The sequence below is a fragment of the Oncorhynchus kisutch genome, linkage group LG29 (genome assembly GCF_002021735.2).
Source record: "Oncorhynchus kisutch isolate 150728-3 linkage group LG29, Okis_V2, whole genome shotgun sequence".
Taxonomy (NCBI): Eukaryota; Metazoa; Chordata; class Actinopteri; order Salmoniformes; family Salmonidae; genus Oncorhynchus; species Oncorhynchus kisutch.
Window position 1 is genome coordinate 42096743 of NC_034202.2, and position 20375 is coordinate 42117117.

General features: G+C 45.4%; 1 protein-coding gene across 1 annotated transcript in view; it reads right to left on the minus strand.

The window, feature by feature from the left end:
• The window catches only part of crfb12 (cytokine receptor family member B12), a 37863-nt gene extending 19845 nt beyond the window's left edge, over positions 1-18018 (minus strand). Inside the window, exons 1-3 of the mRNA XM_031808939.1 lie at positions 17649-18018; positions 1394-1509; positions 1004-1127 (exon numbers count right to left, since the gene is read on the minus strand). Coding sequence (XP_031664799.1) covers positions 1004-1127; positions 1394-1451 — 182 coding nt within the window. The 5' untranslated portion in view covers positions 1452-1509; positions 17649-18018. The remainder of the gene's footprint in view (positions 1-1003; positions 1128-1393; positions 1510-17648) is intronic.
• Positions 18019-20375: the final 2357 nt, after the last annotated feature.

The window sequence follows — 20375 nt, forward strand, 5'->3', positions numbered from 1 at the left end:
TCCATCATCTAGTCATCCAGCCATCTAGTCAATCCAGTCATTCAACGATCCAGTCATCCAACCATCCAGTGATCTAGTCATCTAGTCATCCAGTCATCTAGTCATCCAGTCATCTAGTCATCCAGTCATCCAGTCATCCAACCATCCAGTCATCCAACCATCCAGTCATCCGGCCATCTTGTCATCTAGTCTTCCAGTCATCCATCCATCCAGCCATCCAGTCATCCAGCCATCCACCCATCCAGTCATCCAGCCATCCAGTCATCTAGTCATCCAGTCATCTGACCATCCAGTCATCCAGCCATCTAGTCATCCAGCCATCTAGTCATCCAGTCATCCAGTCATCCAACCATCCTGTCATCCAGTCATCCAGTCATCCAACCATCCTGTCATCTAGTCATCCAGTCATCCAACCATCCAGTCATCCAGTCATCTAGTCATCCAGTCATCCAACCATCCAGTCATCCAGTCATCCAACATCCAGTCATCCAGTCATCCAGTCATCCAACCATCCAGTCATCCAGTCATCCAACATCCAGTCATCCAACCATCCAGTCATCCAGTCATCCAACCATCCAGTCATCCAGTCATCCAGTCATCCAACCATCCAGTCATCCAGTCATCCAACCATCCAGTCATCCAACCATCCAGTCATCCAGTCATCCAACCATCCAGTCATCCAGTCATCCAGTCATCCAACCATCCAGTCATCCAGTCATCTAGTCATCCAGTCATCCAACCATCCAGTCATCCAGTCATCCAGTCATCCAGTCATCTAGTCATCCAGTCATCCAGTCATCCAACCATCCAGTCATCCAGTCATCCAGTCATCTAGTCATCCAGTCATCCAGTCATCCAACCATCCAGTCATCCAGTCATCTAGTCATCCAGTCATCCAGTATTCCAACCATCCAGTCATCTAGTCACCTATCCATCCAGTCATCCAGTCATCCAACCACACGCAGAAAGGCCCATACTGACCCCCCCCCCCCCCCCCACTAACCCGAGTGCTCGAATCTCTACAGAGTAGTGGGTATGGTTGGTGTTGCCACCTCCGGCCAGCCAGTGGACTCTCCCTTGGAAGTCCAGAAACTCTACAGTCACATTCTGAGGGGGGGAGAGACACCCTGACACACACACACACACACACACGCACGCACACACACACACACACACGCACACACACACACACACACACACACACACACACACACACACACACACATACACACACACACACACACACACACACACACACACACACACACACACACACACACACACACACACACACACACACACACAATTAGTGAGAGTGTGAATAAGTGAGTGAATCTTTGTTAATCAGGGTGTTAATCACGGTTAGATTAGTGTGTGTGTAGTCAGGTTTTACCTGCTGAAGGCCAGAGGAAGATCCAGAGACAGATGGAACACTGAAGCCACATCACCATGGAGACATCTCCCTCTCAATCTCACCTGGTCAATTTGTACAGCATGGACACTGCAGCCCTGTGGTGGCATAAACCCAGGATTAAGTTAAGGTTGGCCAACAGATTAACCCAGGGTTAGGTTAGGGTTGGCCAACAGATTAATTCAGGGTTAGGTTAGGGTTGGCCAACATTTTCACCCAGGGTTAGGTTAGGGTTGGCCAACCAATTAATTCAGGGTTAGGTTAGGGTTGGCCAACAGATTAACCCAGGGTTAGGATTTGCATGATGTATTGTTGTCTCTACCTTTTTGCCCCTCGTGCTGTTGTCCGTGCCTTACAATGTTTGTACCATGTTTCTGTTGCTACCATGATATGCTGATGCCATATTGTGTTGCTACCATGCTGTGTTGTCATGTTGTTGTTGTTGTCATGTTGTGTTGCTACCATGCTGTGTTGTCATGTTGTCATGTTGTGTTCTTACCATGCTGTGTTGTCATGTTGTTGTTGTCATGTTGTGTTGTTACCATGCTGTGTTGTCATGTTGTTGTTGTCATGTTGTTGTTGCCGTCATGTTGTGTTGCTACCATGCTGTGTTGTCATGTTGTCATGTTGTGTTCTTACCATGCTGTGTTGTCATGTTGTTGTTGTCATGTTGTATTGTTACCACGCTGTGGTCATGTTGTTGTTGTCATGTTGTGTTGTTACCATGCTGTGTTGTCTTGTGTTGTTACCATGTTGTGTTGTCATGTTGTATTGCTACCATGCTGTGTTGTCATGTGTTGCTACCATGTTGTTGTTGTCATGTGTTGTTACCATGCTGTGTTGTCTTGTGTTGTTACCATGCTGTGTTGTTACCATGCTATGTTGTCTTGTGTTGTTACCATGCTGTGTTGTCATGTGTTGTTACCATGCTGTGTTGTCATGTGTTGTTACCATGCTGTGTTGTCTTGTGTTGTTACCATGCTGTGTTGTCATGTGTTGTTACCATGTTGTGTTGTCTTGTGTTGTTACCATGCTGTGTTGTCATGTGTTGTTACCATGTTGTGTTGTCTTGTGTTGTTACCATGCTGTGTTGTCATGTGTTGTTACCATGCTGTGTTGTCATGTGTTGGTACCATGCTGTGTTGTCATGTTGTGTTGCTACCATGCTGTGCTGTCATGTGTTGTTACCATGCTGTGTTGTCATGTGTTGTTACCATGCTGTGCTGTCATGTGTTGTTACCATGTTGTGTTGTCTTGTGTTGTTACCATGCTGTGTTGTCATGTGTTGTTACCATGCTGTGTTGTCATGTGTTGGTACCATGCTGTGTTGTCATGTTGTGTTGCTACCATGCTGTGCTGTCATGTGTTGTTACCATGCTGTGTTGTCATGTGTTGTTACCATGCTGTGCTGTCATGTGTTGTTACCATGCTGTGTTGTCATGTGTTGTTACCATGTTGTGTTGTCATGTGTTGTTACCATGTTGTGTTGTCTTGTGTTGTTACCATGCTGTGTTGTCATGTGTTGTTACCATATTGTGTTGTCTTGTGTTGTTACCATGCTGTGTTGTCATGTGTTGTTACCATGCTGTGTTGTCATGTGTTGTTACCATGCTGTGTTGTCATGTGTTGTTACCATGCTGTGTTGTCATGTGTTGTTACCATGCTGTGTTGTCATGTGTTGTTACCATGCTGTGTTGTCATGTGTTGTTACCATGCTGTGTTGTCATGTTGTGTTACTACCATGTTGTTGTTGTCATGTGTTGTTACCATGTTGTGTTGTCATATTGTGTTGCTACCATGCTGTGTGTTGTCATGTTGTCATGTTGTGTTCTTACCATGCTGTGTTGTCATGTTGTTGTTGTCATGTTGTTGTTGTTACCATGCTGTGTTGTCATGTTGTTGTTGTCATGTTGTTGTTGTCATCATGTTGTGTTGTCATGTTGTATTGTTACCACGCTGTGGTCATGTTGTTGTTGTCATGTTGTGTTGTTACCATGCTGTGTTGTCTTGTGTTGTTACCATGTTGTGTTGTCATGTTGTGTTGCTACCATGCTGTGTTGTCATGTGTTGCTACCATGTTGTTGTTGTCATGTGTTGTTACCATGCTGTGTTGTCTTGTGTTGTTACCATGCTGTGTTGTTACCATGCTGTGTTGTCATGTGTTGTTACCATGCTGTGTTGTCATGTGTTGTTACCATGCTGTGTTGTCATGTGTTGTTACCATGCTGTGTTGTCTTGTGTTGTTACCATGCTGTGTTGTCATGTGTTGTTACCATGTTGTGTTGTCTTGTGTTGTTACCATGCTGTGTTGTCATGTGTTGTTACCATGCTGTGTTGTCATGTGTTGGTACCATGCTGTGTTGTCATGTTGTGTTGCTACCATGCTGTGTTGTCATGTTGTGTTGCTACCATGCTGTGCTGTCATGTGTTGTTACCATGCTGTGTTGTCATGTGTTGTTACCATGCTGTGCTGTCATGTGTTGTTACCATGCTGTGTTGTCATGTGTTGTTACCATGTTGTGTTGTCATGTGTTGTTACCATGTTGTGTTGTCTTGTGTTGTTACCATGCTGTGTTGTCATGTGTTGTTACCATATTGTGTTGTCTTGTGTTGTTACCATGCTGTGTTGTCATGTGTTGTTACCATGCTGTGTTGTCATGTGTTGTTACCATGCTGTGTTGTCATGTGTTGTTACCATGCTGTGTTGTCATGTGTTGTTACCATGCTGTGTTGTCATGTGTTGTTACCATGCTGTGTTGTCATGTTGTGTTACTACCATGTTGTTGTTGTCATGTGTTGTTACCATGTTGTGTTGTCATGTTGTGTTGCTACCATGCTGTGTTGTCATGTGTTGTTACCATGCTGTGTTGTCATGTGTTGTTACCATGCTGTGTTGTCATGTGTTGTTACCATGTTGTGTTGTCATGCTGATTGAGGTAGTAAGTACATGAATGTATAGTTAAAATGACAATGCATATATGATAAACAGAGAGTAGCAGCAGCGTAAAACGAGGGGTTGGGGGGGCGGGACAATGCAAGTAGTCTGGGTAGCCATTTGACTACCCGTTCAGGAGTCTTGTGACTTGGGGGTAAAAACTGTTGAGAAGGCTTTTGGTCCTAGACTTGGCACTCCGGTACCGCTTGCCATGCAGTAGTAGAGAGAACAGTCTATGACTGGTGTGGCTGGGGTCTTTGACAATTTTTAGGTCCTTCTTCTGACACCGCCAGCTGCAGAACCTTTTGTTCTATTTGACCCATGCCAAATCTTTTTAGTTTCCTGGCGGGAATAGGTTTTGTCGTGCCCTCTTCACGACTATCTTGGTGTGTTTGGACCATTCTAGTTTGATGTTGATGGTGACACCAAGGAATTTGAAGCTCTCAACCTGCTCCACTGCAGCCCCGTCGATGAGAATGGGGGCGTGCTCAGTCCCCCTTTTCCTGTAGTCCACAATCATCTCCTTAGTCTTGGTTACGTGGAGGGACAGGATGGTATTCTGGCACCACTCTGCCAGGTCTCTGACTTCCTCCCCATAGTCTGTCTCGTCGTTGTCGGTGATCAGGCTTACCACTGTTGTGTCGTCTGCAAACTTAATGATGGTGTTGGAGTCGTGCCTGGCCATGCAGTCGTGAAGCCATTCTTGTGATTATTGTGACTTTGCCATTGTAATTGTTTGTAAGCTTGTGTAGTCAAATGAATCTATGATCGTATGCTATCCATTTGTTGTTTGTATGCTGTTCTTTGTATGCCATTTTAATATTTGATAATGAACCAATGATATTAGGCCACTCTTGGCCATGATTACAGACACCTGTGTCTTTTGACACTACATAAACGAGTCACCCTGCAGTGTCTGTGATTAAACCCTGATGAAGACAGCTTGGCTGTCTAAACGTTGGTAATTACATTTTTGCATCTGAGCTCCTAGAGAGTGCGTCTCTCTTTTATTTTCTAGTTTAAATAGGTTTTAAACATTAGCTATGTCGACTAAGTTAACGTTATCTAGCTAGGTTAACTAGCTACTTTCATGGTAGCTAGGTTAACTAGCTACTTTCATGGTAGCTAGGTTAACTAGCTACGTTCATGGTAGCTAGGTTAACTAGCTACTTTCACGGTAGCTAGGTTAACTAGCTACTTTCATGGTAGCTAGGTTAACTAGCTACTTTCACGGTAGCTAGGTTAAAACATTTTCACGTGTAAACATGCAGTGGACGGGCTATTTTGAAAATATGATTATATTCAATGAATTGCATAATTCTGAGAATATTTATTTGTAGATTACAATTGTAATGGTTTGGCATTATAAGTAGTGTGAAAATATATATTTAGAAATGTTCCTGGATAACATTAGCATAATGTTTTTTGTTAGAGTGGAGAGGAGGAAGACCTGGATAGGAGGAAGAGTGAGATAGAGGAGGAAGACCTGGATAGGAGGAAGAGTGAGATAGAGGAGGAAGACCTGGATAGGAGGAAGAGTGAGATAGAGGAGGAAGACCTGGATAGGAGGAAGAGTGAGATAGAGGAGGAAGACCTGGATAGGAGGAAGAGTGAGATAGAGGAGGAAGACCTGGATAGGAGGAAGAGTGAGATAGAGGAGGAAGACCTGGATAGGAGGAAGAGTGAGATAGAGGAGGAAGACCTGGATAGGAGGAAGAGTGAGATAGAGGAGGAAGACCTGGATAGGAGGAAGAGTGAGATAGAGGAGGAATGACAACATGATGAGAGAATTTCCATGTATACGCTCAGGTCAAGACGATAGAATGGTTCACTGCACCCTTTGTCATTCCTCTCTTTCAATTGGCAGCCGGAGAAGAACGGCAGTGGTGGAACATCAACAGACAAAAACGCATAAAGCCTCTCTGATTGGCTGTGTTGGTCTGCCCTCTGTCACCACATTCTTCAAGAAGGTAGAGCCTTCCCATGAACAATATGATTTAGCTGTGCAGGAGGGTGTCTTTGCATACCACACTATGCGACACAATCATAGTTACAGATCTATGAACTGCACAGCACAACTCACATGGAAGCTTTATGAGCCAAAGTTTACATGTGCTAGGACACAATGTGACGCCGTAGTGAGTAACGTGTTAGCACCATGTGCTAGGACACAATGTGACGCCCTAGTGAGTAACGTGTTAGCACCATGTGCTAGGACAAAATGTGACGCCCTAGTGAGTAACGTGTTAGCACCATGTGCTAGGACACAATGTGAAGCCCTAGTGAGTAACGTGTTAGCACCATGTGCTAGGACACAATGTGAAGCCCTAGTGAGTAACGTGTTAGCACCATGTGCTAGGACACAATGTGACGCCGTAGTGAGTAACGTGTTAGCACCATGTGCTAGGACAAAATGTGACGCCATAGTGAGTAACGTGTTAGCACCATGTGCTAGGACACAATGTGAAGCCATAGTGAGTAACGTGTTAGTACCATCGGCAACTACTTTGGTAACACAGGACCTTGACCAGGTTGAATTTGTGTCCCTGTCCATTGATGTGTCCAATCATGGACATGTAAAGCTGCTGCCAATAGTAGTCAGATATTGTCAGATATATGATGGCAGCACATCTGTGGAAACAAAACTGCTTGATTGTGTTGAATTGAAAGGAGAAACAGCAGAGGAGATTGCAGCTGAGGTCCTGGTGGTCATCCAATAATGTAGCCTGCAAAACAAAGTCGTGGCATTCTCTGCCGACAACACAAATACCAACTTTGGAGGACTGGATAGGCTGGGGAGGGTCAATGTCCATACCAACCTTGGAGGACTGGATAGGCTGCGGAGGGTCAATGTCCATACCAACCTTGGAGGACTGAATAGGCTGGGGAGAGTCAATGTCCATACCAACCTTGGAGGACTGAATAGGCTGGGGGAGGGTCAATGTCCATACCAACCTTGGAGGACTGAATAGGCTGGGGAGGGTCAATGTCCATACCAACCTTGGACTGAATAGGCTGGGGAGGGTCAATGTCCATACCAACCTTGGAGGAATGAATAGGCTGGGGAGGGTCAATGTCCATACCAACCTTGGAGGACTGAATAGGCTGGGGAGGGTCAATGTCCATACCAACCTTGGAGGACTGAATAGGCTGGGGAGGGTCAATGTCCATACCAACCTTGGAGGACTGAATAGGCTGGGGAGGGTCAATGTCCATACCAAAGTTAAAAATGCTCTGTAGCGGGAGGTGATTGGCTTAGGTTGTCCTGCCCACACCATTCATAACACAGCCAGAACAGCTTTGGATGTGATTCCCCTTGATGTTGAGTACCTGCTTACAAAGATATTTTCATATTTTCACCGTCAGAGTAGAAAGACTGAAGAGCTTTCGTGATTTTGTTGGTCAGGAGTACTGTCGTGGCTGAATCAGAATTAGTGAGGTTACATAGATAAATAAGATGTTTCATCTTATTCTTGTCATTAGAATGTCTTCTTTTGGACTATACTGTTGGCAGTTGCAGTTATTCCTTCTCAGCTCGGGCTTAGTCACTTGGGGCCCAGAGAGGGGAGAGGTCAGGCTTGTCTTCATATGTCAATGTATCTGTTAAACCATGTGATGCTATGAAGAATATCAGAAGGGGAGGAGGACAGAATGGAGGCTCCTCTTCTTCTGGGAATGTGTCTGTAACTATTGTATGTCCCCTCTGAGGTTGCCCTTATCTTGACCTAGTACACTGCTCAAAAAAATAAAGGGAACACTAAAACAACACATCCTAGATCTGAATGAATGAAATATTCTTATTAAATACTTTTTTCTTTACATAGTTGAATGTGCTGACAACAAAATCACACAAAAATGATCAATGGAAATCAAATGTATCAACCCACCAACTCAGAGAGAGAGAGAGAGAGAGAGAGAGAGAGAGAGAGAGAGAGAGAGAGAGAGAGAGAGAGAGAGAGAGATAGATGGAGAGAGAGAGGGAGAGAGAGAGATGGAGGAAAAGAGAGATAGATGGAGAGAGAGAGGGAGAGAGAGAGAGAGAGAGAGAGAGAGAGAGAGAGAGAGAGAGAGAGAGAGAAGAGAGAGAGAGAGAGAGAGAGGAGAGAGAGAGAGAGAGAGGAAGAGAGAGAGATGGAGGAAAAGAGAGATAGATGGAGAGAGAGAGAGAGAGAGAGACAGAGAGAGACAGAGAGAGAGAGAGAGAGAGAGAGAGAGAGAGAGAGAGAGAGAGAGAGAGAGAGAGAGAGAGAGAGAGAGATAGATGGAGAGAGATAGAGAGATAGATGGAGAGAGATAGAGAGAGAGATAGAGAGAGAGAGATAGATGGAGAGAGAGAGAGAGAGAGAGGAAGAGAGAGAGAGAGAGGAAGAGAGATATAGAGATGTATTTCTCAGGTTCTTTGTTTTTAGAATTTCATTTTTTAAAAACCTTTATTTAACTAGGCAAGTCAGTTAAGAACAAATTCTTATTTTCAATGACGGGCTAAGAACAGTGGGTTAACTGCCTGTTCAGGGGCAGAACAACAGATTTGTACCTAGTCAGCTCAGGGAACCTTTCGGTTACTAGTCCAACGCTATAACCACTAGGCTACCCTGCCGCCCCGAATGAGATAAACACAAGAATCTAAAAAGAATAGATGAAAAAGTAACTTTTCACCTCAAATTAAGAGGTAACAAAGTTTAGATTAAGTTTTGACTCTCGCTAGCTAGCTACACAAGGAAAACCTAGCCAGTGGGCTAACAAGCTAGCCAGAAAAATTGAGCTAGAACAAACCTACTAGCAAGGGGAGTTAATAAAACGACATCAAACGACCAAACTGAGTGAGTAAACCAGAAAGGAGCAGAGACTCTAATGTTGAACATATCTTCAGTTTTTTGTGTGAAGATTTTTCACTCTTTTTGCTGTTTTTTTGTGTGCTAAATTAGAGCTAGCTAGCATTAGCAGCAGACAAACATAAACAGGACTGTCATGGTGTAAGGTAACAGACTGGGACTGTCATGGTGTAAGGTAACAGACTGTTTATAACAGACTGTTTATAACAGACTGGGACTGTCATGGTGTAAGGTAACAGACGGTTTATAACAGACTGGGACTGTCATGGTGTAAGGTAACAGACTGGGACTGTCATGGTGTAAGGTAACAGACTGGGACTGTCATGGTGTAAGGTAACAGACTGGGACTGTCATGGTGTAAGGTAACAGACTGGGACTGTCATGGTGTCAGGTAACAGACTGTTTATAACAGACTGGGACTGTCATGGTGTAAGGTGACAGACTGGGACTGTCATGGTGTCAGGTAACAGAATGTTTATAACAGACTGGGACTGTCATGGTGTAAGGTAACAGACTGGGACTGTCAGGGTGTAAGGTAACAGACTGTTTATAACAGACTGGGACTGTCATGGTGTAAGGTAACAGACTGGGACTGTCAGGGTGTAAGGTAACAGACTGTTTATAACAGACTGGGACTGTCATGGTGTAAGGTAACAGACTGGGACTGTCATGGTGTCAGGTAACAGACTGTTTATAACAGACTGGGACTGTCATGGTGTAGGTAACAGACTGGGACTGTCATGGTGTAAGGTAACAGACTGGGACTGTCATGGTGTAAGGTAACAGACTGTTTATAACAGACTGGGACTGTCATGGTGTAAGGTAACAGACTGTTATAACAGACTGGGACTGTCATGGTGTTAGGTAACAGACTGGGACTGTCATGGTGTTAGGTAACAGACTGTTTATAACAGACTGGGACTGTCATGGTGTAAGGTAACAGGCTGTTTATAACAGACTGGGACTGTCATGGTGTTAGGTAACAGACTGGGACTGTCATGGTGTTAGGTAACAGACTGTTTATAACAGACTTGGACTGTCATGGTGTAGGTAACAGACTGTTTATAACAGACTGGGACTGTCATGGTGTAAGGTAACAGACTGTTTATAACAGACTGGGACTGTCATGGTGTAAGGTAACAGACTGGGACTGTCATGGTGTCAGGTAACAGACTGGGACTGTCATGGTGCAAGGTAACAGACTGGGACTTTCATGGTGTCAGGTAACAGACTGGGACTGTCATGGTGTCAGGTAACAGACTGGGACTGTCATGGTGCAAGGTAACAGACTGGGACTGTCATGGTGCAAGGTAACAGACTGGGACTGTCATGGTGTAAGGTAACAGACTGGGACTGTCATGGTGCAAGGTAACAGACTGGGACTGTCATGGTGCAAGGTAACAGACTGGGACTGTCATGGTGTAAGGTAAAAGACTGGGACTGTCATGGTGCAAGGTAACAGACTGGGACTGTCATGGTGCAAGGTAACAGACTGGGACTGTCATGGTGCAAGGTAAAAGACTGGGACTGTCATGGTGCAAGGTAACAAAAATAAAAGACTGGGACTGTCATGGTGCAAGGTAACAGACTGGGACTGTCATGGTGCAAGGTAACAGACTGGGACTGTCATGGTGCAAGGTAACAGACTGGGACTGTCATGGTGCAAGGTAACAGACTGGGACTGTCATGGTGCAAGGTAACAGACTGGGACTGTCATGGTGCAAGGTAACAGACTGGGACTGTCATGGTGCAAGGTAACAGACTGGGACTGTCATGGTGCAAGGTAACAGACTGGGACTGTCATGGTGCAAGGTAACAGACTGGGACTGTCATGGTGCAAGGTAACAGACTGGGACTGTCATGGTGCAAGGTAACAGACTGGGACTGTCATGGTGCAAGGTAACAGACTGGGACTGTCATGGTGCAAGGTAACAGACTGGGACTGTCATGGTGCAAGGTAACAGACTGGGACTGTCATGGTGCAAGGTAACAGACTGGGACTGTCATGGTGCAAGGTAACAGACTGGGACTGTCATGGTGCAAGGTAACATTAGGGCTGTTTGAAACAGACTTTCAGACCATTAAGGAGAGAGCAGAGAGAGAGCAGGACACCACCAGTGACATGCACTCCCACAAGACAAACTCCAGCACCACCCTCACCCCTACTCTCCCCACCCAAAAAGGCACATCCTGCACCACCCTCACCCCTACTCTCCCCACCCAAAAAGGCACATCCAGCACCTCTCTTCCCACCATAGTGGAGGACACACCCCAGGAGGAGAGCAACCCCCTCAGTGCAAAGCAGGCTCAGGCCCTCCTCACCACCATGGCGGCCATGAGGGATGAGTTCACCAGACTGGAGGGGGAGGTGCATCTGCTGAGGTAAAGCGTGAGCAAACTGCAACTAGACAACCACATCTCAGAGGAGCTCCTAACCAAGGTGTAAACAGCAACCAGACATCCTTAGAGGGGCTCCTAACCAAGGTGTAAACATCAACCAGACATCCTTAGAGGAGCTCCTAACCAAGGTGTAAACAGCAACCAGACATCCTTAGAGGGGCTCCTAACCAAGGTGTAAACATCAACCAGACATCCTTAGAGGGGCTCATAACCAAGGTGTAAACATCAACCAGACATCCACACCTTAGAGGAGCTCCTAACCAAGGTGTAAACATCAACCAGACATCCTTAGAGGGGCTGCTAACCAAGGTGTAAACAACAACCAGACATCCTCAGAGGAGCTCCTAACCAAGGTGTAAACAGCAACCAGACATCCTTAGAGGGGCTCCTAACCAAGGTGTAAACAGCAACCAGACATACTTAGAGGAGCTCCTAACCAAGGTGTAAACATCAACCAGACATCCACACCTGAGAGGAGTTCCTCACCAAGGTGTAAACAGCAACCAGACATCCTTAGAGGGGCTGCTAACCAAGGTGTAAACAGCAACCAGACATCCTCAGAGGAGCTCCTAACCAAGGTGTAAACAGCAACCAGACATCCTTAGAGGAGCTCCTAACCAAGGTGTAAACAGCAACCAGACATCCACACCTTAGAAGAGCTCCTAACCAAGGTGAGGACAGCAGCCTTGCAACACAACATCCACCAGCCCCCTCTCTACCCCCTCCAGTCCATAACTATTAGAAAGTGTTATTGGAGGGAAAACAAATTAGGTTTTTAAATCAATGTACACTAAAAACAAATGTGTGGGTTAACATTGGTATCAAGCCAACAGACTTCTTCTCTCAGGGACGGGGAGTGAAACAGGGCTGTCCAATAAGTCCAACACTATTTAACATCTACATTAATGAATTGGCAAACACATCAGAGGAATCGGCAGCACCTGCTCTCAACCTACACAACACTGTCTACTGTATGCAGATGACCTGGTGCTACTGTCTCCCACTAAGGAGGGTCTGCTGTAGACAGATGACCTGGTGCTGCTGTCTCCCACTAAGGAGGGTCTGCTGTAGACAGATGACCTGGTGCTGCTGTCTCCACTAATGAGGGTCTGCTGTCTCCCACTAAGGAGGGTCTGCTGTAGACAGATGACCTGGTGGTGCTGTCAAACATGGCTGCCCAGAGAGGACAGTCTGGCTATAGAGACCGGTCGTCACAAACAAACCTGGCTGCCCAGAGAGGACAGTCTGGCTATTGAGACCAGTCGTCACAGACAAACCTGGTTGCCCAGAGAGGACAGGCTGTGCTCACTCTGCTCCAGGGGAGAGGTAGAGACAGAGCTGCATTTCCTATTACACTGTGACAAATACTCAGACATAAGAGAATCATTCAATACAACAAATTTCAAACTATAAAAGATGAACAAAAATCTGATATTTATTGGGAGAAAAGCCAAATATGTGTCCTCCTGCCGTAACCTGAGGGACAGCCAGTGAAAAGTACAATGTAATGTCAATAATATTTCCCATTTAGTTTTTTTGTCTTTCATACCATGTCATGTGTCTTCTCAGTCAGGTTGAGACTGGTCTACTACCAGGTCATGTGTCTTCTCAGTCATGTTGAAACTGGTCTACTACCAGGCCATGTGTCTTCTCAGTCAGGATGAGACTGGTCTACTACCATGTCATGTGTCTTCTCAGTCAGGTTGAGACTGGTCTACTACCAGCTCATGTGTCTTCTCAGTCAGGTTGAGACTGGCCTACTACCAGGTCATGTGTCTTCTCAGTCAGGTTGAGACTGGTCTACTACCAGGTCATGTGTCTTCTCAGTCATGTTGAGACTGGTGTACTACCAGGTCATGTTTCTTCTCAGTCAGGTTGAGACTGGTCTACTACCATGTCATGTGTCTTCTCAGTCAGGTTGAGACTGGCTACTACCAGGTCATCGTGTCTTTCTCAGTCAGGTTGAGACTGGTCCTACTACCAGGTTCATGTGTCTTCACAGTCATAATAAACCCGCCAGGAAGAGTAGCTACTGCCTTGGCAGGAAACTAATGGGGATCCATAATAAACCCAGGAAAGAGTAGCTGCTGCCTTGGCTGGAACTAAATGGGGATCCATAATAACCCCAGGAAGAGTAGCTGCATGCCCTTGGGCCGGAACTAATGGGGATCCATAATACCACCCAGGAAGAGTAGCTGCTGGCCTTGGCTGGAACTAAATGGGGATCCAGTAATAAACCCCAGGAAGAAGTAGCTGCTGCCTTGGCATGGAAACTAATGGGGGAATCCATAATAAACCCCAGCGAAGTAGTAGCTGCTGCTTGGCAGGAACTAAATGGGGATCCATAATAAACCAGGCAAGAGTAGCTGCTGCCTTGGCAGGAACTAATGGGGATCCATAGATAAACCCCAGGAAGAGTAGCTGCTGCCTTGGCAAGAACTAATGGGGATCCATAATAAACCCCAGGAAGAGTAGCTGCTGCCTTGGCAGGAACTAATGGGGATCCATAATAAACCCCAGGAAGATTAGCGCTGCCTTGGCAGGACTAATGGGGATCCATAATAAACCCCAGGAGAGTAGCTGCTTGCCTTGCAGGAACTAATGGGGATCCCTAATAAACCCCAGGAAGAGTAGCTGCTGCCTGGACAGGAACTAATGGGGATCCATTATAAACCCCAGAAGAGTAGCTGCTGCCTTGGCAGAACTAATGGGGGATCCATAATAAACCCCAGGCAGAGTAGCTGCTGCCTTGGGCAGGAACTAATGGGATCCATAATAAGACCCCAGGAAGAGTAGCTGCTGCCTTGGCAGGAACTATGGGGATCCATAATAAACCCCAGGAAGAGTAGCTGCTGCCTTGGCAGGAACTAATGGGGATCCATAATAAACCCCAGGAAGAGTAGCTGCTGCTTTGGCAGGAACTAATGGGTATCCATAATAAACCCCAGGAAGAGTAGCTTCTGCCTTGGCAGGAACTAATGGGGATCCATAATAAACCCCAGGAAGAGTAGCTGCTGCCTTGGCAGGAACTAATGGGGATCCATAATAAACCCCAGGAAGAGTAGCGCTGCCTTGGCAGGAACTAATGGGGATCCATAATAAACCCCAGGAAGAGTAGCTGCTGCCTTGGCAGGAACTAATGGGGATCCATAATAAACCCCAGGAAGAGTAGCTGCTGCCTTGGCAGGAACTAATGGGGATCCATAATAAACCCCAGGAAGAGTAGCTGCTGCATTGGCAGGAACTAATGGGGTTCCATAATAAACCCCAGGAAGAGTAGCTGCTGCCTTGGCAGGAACTAATGGGGATCCATAATAAACCCCAGGAACTAATGGGGATCCATAATAAACCCCAGGAAGAGTAGCTGCTGCCTTGGCAGGAACTAATGGGGTTCCATAATAAACCTCAGGAAGAGTAGCTGCTGCCTTGGCAGGAACTAATGGGATCCATAATAAACCCCAGGAAGAGTAGCTGCTGCCTGGCAGGAACTAATGGGGATCCATAATAAACCCCAGGAAGAGTAGCTGCTGCCTTGGCAGGAACTAATGGGGATCCATAATAAACCCCAGGAAGAGTAGCTGCTGCCTTGGCAGGAACTAATGGGGATCCATAATAAACCCCAGGAAGAGTAGCTGCTGCTTTGGCAGGAACTAATGGGTATCCATAATAAACCCCAGGAAGAGTAGCTTGCTGCCTTGGCAGGAACTAATGGGGATCCATAATAAACCCAGGAAGAGTAGCGCTGCCTTGGCAGGAACTAATGGGATCCATAATAAACCCCAGGAAGAGTAGCTGCTGCCTTGGCAGGAACTAATGGGGATCCATAATAAACCCAGGAAGAGTAGCTGCTGCCTTGGCAGGAACTAATGGGGATCCATAATAAACCCCAGGAAGAGTAGCTGCTGCCTTGGCAGGAACTAATGGGGTTCCATAATAAAACCCCAGGAAGAGTAGCTGCTGCCTTGGCAGGAACTAATGGGGATCCATAATAAACCCCAGGAACTAATGGGATCCATAATAAACCCCAGGAAGAGTAGCTGCTGCCTTGGCAGGAACTAATGGGGATCCATAATAAACCCCAGGAAGAGTAGCTGCTGCCTTGGCAGGAACTAATGGGGTTCCATAATAAACCCCAGGAAGAGTAGCTGCTGCCTTGGCAGGAACTAATGGGGATCCATAATAAACCCCAGGAACTAATGGGGATCCATAATAAAACCCCAGGAAGAGTAGCTGCTGCCTTGGCAGGAACTAATGGGGTTCCATAATAAACCTCAGGAAGAGTAGCTGCTGCCTTGGCAGGAACTAATGGGGATCCATAATAAACCCCAGGAAGAGTAGCTGCTGCATTGGCAGGACTAATGGGGATCCATAATAAACCCCAGGAAGAGTAGCTGCTGCCTTGGCAGGAACTAATGGGGATCCATAATAACCCCAGGAAGAGTAGCTGCTGCCTTGGCAGGAACTAATGGGGATCCATAATAAACCCCAGGAAGAGTAGCTGCTGCTTTGGCAGGAACTAATGGGTATCCATAATAAACCCCAGGAAGAGTAGCTTCTGCCTTGGCAGGAACTATGGGGATCCATAATAAACCCCAGGAAGAGTACGCTGCTGCCTTGGCAGGAACTAATGGGGATCCATAATAAACCCCAGGAAGAGTAGCGCTGCCTTGGCAGGAACTAATGGGGATCCATAATAAACCCCAGGAAGAGTAGCTGCTGCCTTGGCAGGAACTAATGGGGAATCCTAATAAACCCCAGGAAGAGTAGCTGCTGCCTTGGCAGGAACTAATGGGGATCCATAATACAACCCCAGGAAGAGTAGCTGCTGCCTTGGCAGGAACTAAATGGGGTTCCATAATAAACCCCAGGAAGAGTAGCTGCTGCCCTTGGCAGGAACTAATGGGGATCTATAATAAACCCCAGGAACTAATGGGATCCATATAACCCCAGGAAGAGTAGCTGCTGCCCTTTGGCAGGAACTAATGGGGTTCCATAATAAACCCAGGAGAGTAGCTGCTGCCCTTGGCAGGAACTAATGGGGATCCATATAAACCCCAGGAAGAGTAGCTGCTGCCTTGGCAGGAACTTTTTTATTTTTTTATTTTACCTTTATGTAACAGGCAAGTCAGTTAAGAACATATTCGTATTTTCAATGACGGCCTAGGAACAGTGGTTAACTGCCTGTTCAGGGGCAGAACGACAGATTTGTACCTTGTCAGCTCGGGGGTTTGAACTCGCAACCTTCCGGTTACTAAGTCCAACGCTCTAACCACTAGGCTACGCTGCCCAGCCCCCAACCCTACTAATGGGGATCCATAATAAACCCCAGGAAGAGTAGCTGCTGCCTTGGCAGGAACTAATGGGGATCCATAATAAACCCCAGGAAGAGTAGCTGCTGCCTTGCAGTAACTAATGGGATCCATAATAACCCCCAGAAGAGTAGCTGCTGCCTTGGCAGGAACTAATGGGGATCCATAATAAACCCCAGGAAGAGTAGCTGCTGCCTTGGCAGGAACTAATGGGGATCCATAATAAATACCAATACAAATACAGTGTGACATCACAGCAGCAAGATTTGTGACCTGTTGCCACAAGAAAAGGTCAACAAACATCATTTTAAATACAACCCATATTTATGTTTATTTATTTTCCCTTTTGTACTTTAACTATGTGTACGTCATTACAACACTATATATTATATATTATTATTATATTATTATGTATATATTCTTACTATTTGCACATCGTTACAACACATAATATGACATTTGTAATGTCTTTATTCTTTTGGAACTTATGTGAGTGTAATGTTTACTGTAAAACTAAAACTACATGTTTCCCAATAAAGCCCTTTGAATTGAAATTGAGCGAGAGAGGAAGAGAGATAAGACAGAGACAAAGGTAGAGAGAAAGAGAGAGAGAGAGAGAGAGAGAAAGAGAGAGAGGATGCCTGAGGTGCGTTCTTCAAGTGAAATAGTTTGCAAACGTTAGCTAGCACAGTCCATGTGGTTTGTTACTCTGTCAAAACTGAAGCCTTGTTGATCTCTTGTGAGGTGTGGTTGTACCTCACCTGTCTCGGAGCAGGGCAGCATCTCATTGGCCATTTCTGACCCTGTTACGGTCATAACAGGGTTGTCATGGTGATGTCATACAGGTCCCCAGAAGTACACAATGTCAATGAAGTTGATTGATTTCTAATTTTCCCAGGTCAGAAGCGTCCCAGTCCAGGTGTGTATGTTTCTCTAGTTGCTAGTGTCTGTATCTCCCAGTCCAGGTGGTGTCTGTTTCTCTGCGTTATATACTTCCTATCTTCATAACAAACCTGTCGGGCCATGTTCTTTCAGACATCCTGTTCTACCTGTTCAAGCACACACTAACACGCGCTAACACACACTAACACACGCTAACACACCACAAAGCAAACCAGAAACCAATTCTGTAGGACCCACCCACCCACACACACACACAGTGGGGGCAAAAAAGTATTTAGTCAGCCACCAATTGTGGCAAGTTCTCCCCACTTAAAAAGATGAGAGAGGCCTGTAATTTTAATCATAGGTACACTTCAACTATGACAGACAAATGAGAAGAAAACAAATCCAGAAAATCACATTGTAGGATTTTTTATGAATTTATTTGCAAATTATGGTGGAAAATAAGTATAAATAACACTCTCTCTCCATCAGGTAGAGTTCCCTGTATCACAACTAAAAGGTGTAATAAAAAGCATGATTCAGTAGTTACATTACATTCATTAACATTATATAACTGTCATCACTATAATAATACATATACACTAATATAATACATCACTATTATTGTTATTACAAATCAATAAAAGGCAGTCAAAAGTTAAGAAATCCTGATAGAGAGAGAGAAGGTACAGAGGAGAGGAGAGAGAGAAGGAGAGAGAGAGAGAGAGAGGAGAGAGAGAGAAGGAACTAACTGACTCGATAGGAGAAGAGACTTCAACGTGACTGGAGAGATAGAGAGAGAGGGGAGAGAGAGAGAGAGAGAGAGACGTAACTGACTGAGAGAGGAGAAGAGAGGAGAGAGAGAAGAGAGAGAGAGAGAGAGAGAGACTACGTGGACTGATAGAGAGGAAGAGAGAGAGAGAGGTACTGAACTGGACTGAAGATAGAGAGAGAGAGAGAGAGAGAACAGTAACCTTGGGAAAATCCTCTGCATTATCATTAACAGACTCGTACATTTCCTCAATGAAAACAATGTACTGAGCAAATGTCAAATTGGCTTTTTACCAAATTACCGTACAACAGACCATGTATTCACCCTGCACACCCTAATTGACAACCAAACAAACCAACACAAAGACAAAGTCTTCTCATGCTTTGTTGATTTCAAAAAAGCCTTCGACTCAATTTGGCATGAGGGTCTGCTATACAAATTGATGGAAAGTGGTGTTGGGGGTAAAACATCCGACATTATAAAATCCATGTACACAAACAACAAGTGTGCGGTTAAAATTGGCAAAAAACACACACATTTCTTCACACAGGGTCGTGGGGTGAGACATGGATGCAGCTTAAGCCCCATCCTTTTTTTATTTCACCTTTATTTAACCAGGTAGGCAAGTTGAGAACAAGTTCTCATTTACAATTGCGACCTGGCCAAGATAAAGCAAAGCAGTTCGACAGATACAACGACACAGAGTTACACATGGAGTAAAACAAACATACAGTCAATAATACAGTATAAACAAGTCTATATACAATGTGAACAAATGAGGTGAGAAGGGAGGTAAAGGCAAAAAAGGCCATGGTGGCAAAGTAAATACAATATAGCAAGTAAAACACTGGAATGGTAGTTTTGCAATGGAAGAATGTGCAAAGTAGAAATAAAAATAATGGGGTGCAAAGGAGCAAAATAAATAAATAAATTAAATACAGTTGGGAAAGAGGTAGTTGTTTGGGCAAAATTATAGGTGGGCTATGTACAGGTGCAGTAATCTGTGAGCTGCTCTGACAGTTGGTGCTTAAAACTAGTGAGGGAGATAAGTGTTTCCAGTTTCAGAGATTTTTGTAGTTCGGCCCAGTCATTGGCAGCAGAGAACTGGAAGGAGAGGCGGCCAAAGAAAGAATTGGTTTTGGGGGTGACTAGAGAGATATACCTGCTGGAGCGTGTGCTACAGGTGGAGATGCTATGGTGACCAGCGAGCTGCGATAAGGGGGGACTTTACCTAGCAGGGTCTTGTAAATGACATGGAGCCAGTGGGTTTGGCGACGAGTATGAAGCGAGGGCCAGCCAACGAGAGCGTACAGGTCGCAATGGTGGGTAGTATATGGGGCTTTGGTGACAAAACGGATTGCACTGTGATAGACTGCATCCAATTTGTTGAGTAGGGTATTGGAGGCTATTTTGTAAATGACATCGCCAAAGTCGAGGATTGGTAGGATGGTCAGTTTTACAAGGGTATGTTTGGCAGCATGAGTGAAGGATGCTTTGTTGCGAAATAGGAAGCCAATTCTAGATTTAACTTTGGATTGGAGATGTTTGATATGGGTCTGGAAGGAGAGTTTACAGTCTAACCAGACACCTAAGTATTTGTAGTTGTCCACGTATTCTAAGTCAGAGCCGTCCAGAGTAGTGATGTTGGACAGGCGGGTAGGTGCAGGTAGCGATCCTCTTCAACATATATATCAACAAATTGGCGCGGGCACTAGAAAAGTCTGCAGCACCCGGCCTCACCCTGCTAGAATCTGAAGTCAAATGTCTACTGTTTGTTGATGATCTGGTGCTTCTGTCACCAACCAATGAGGGCCTACAGCAGCACCTAGAT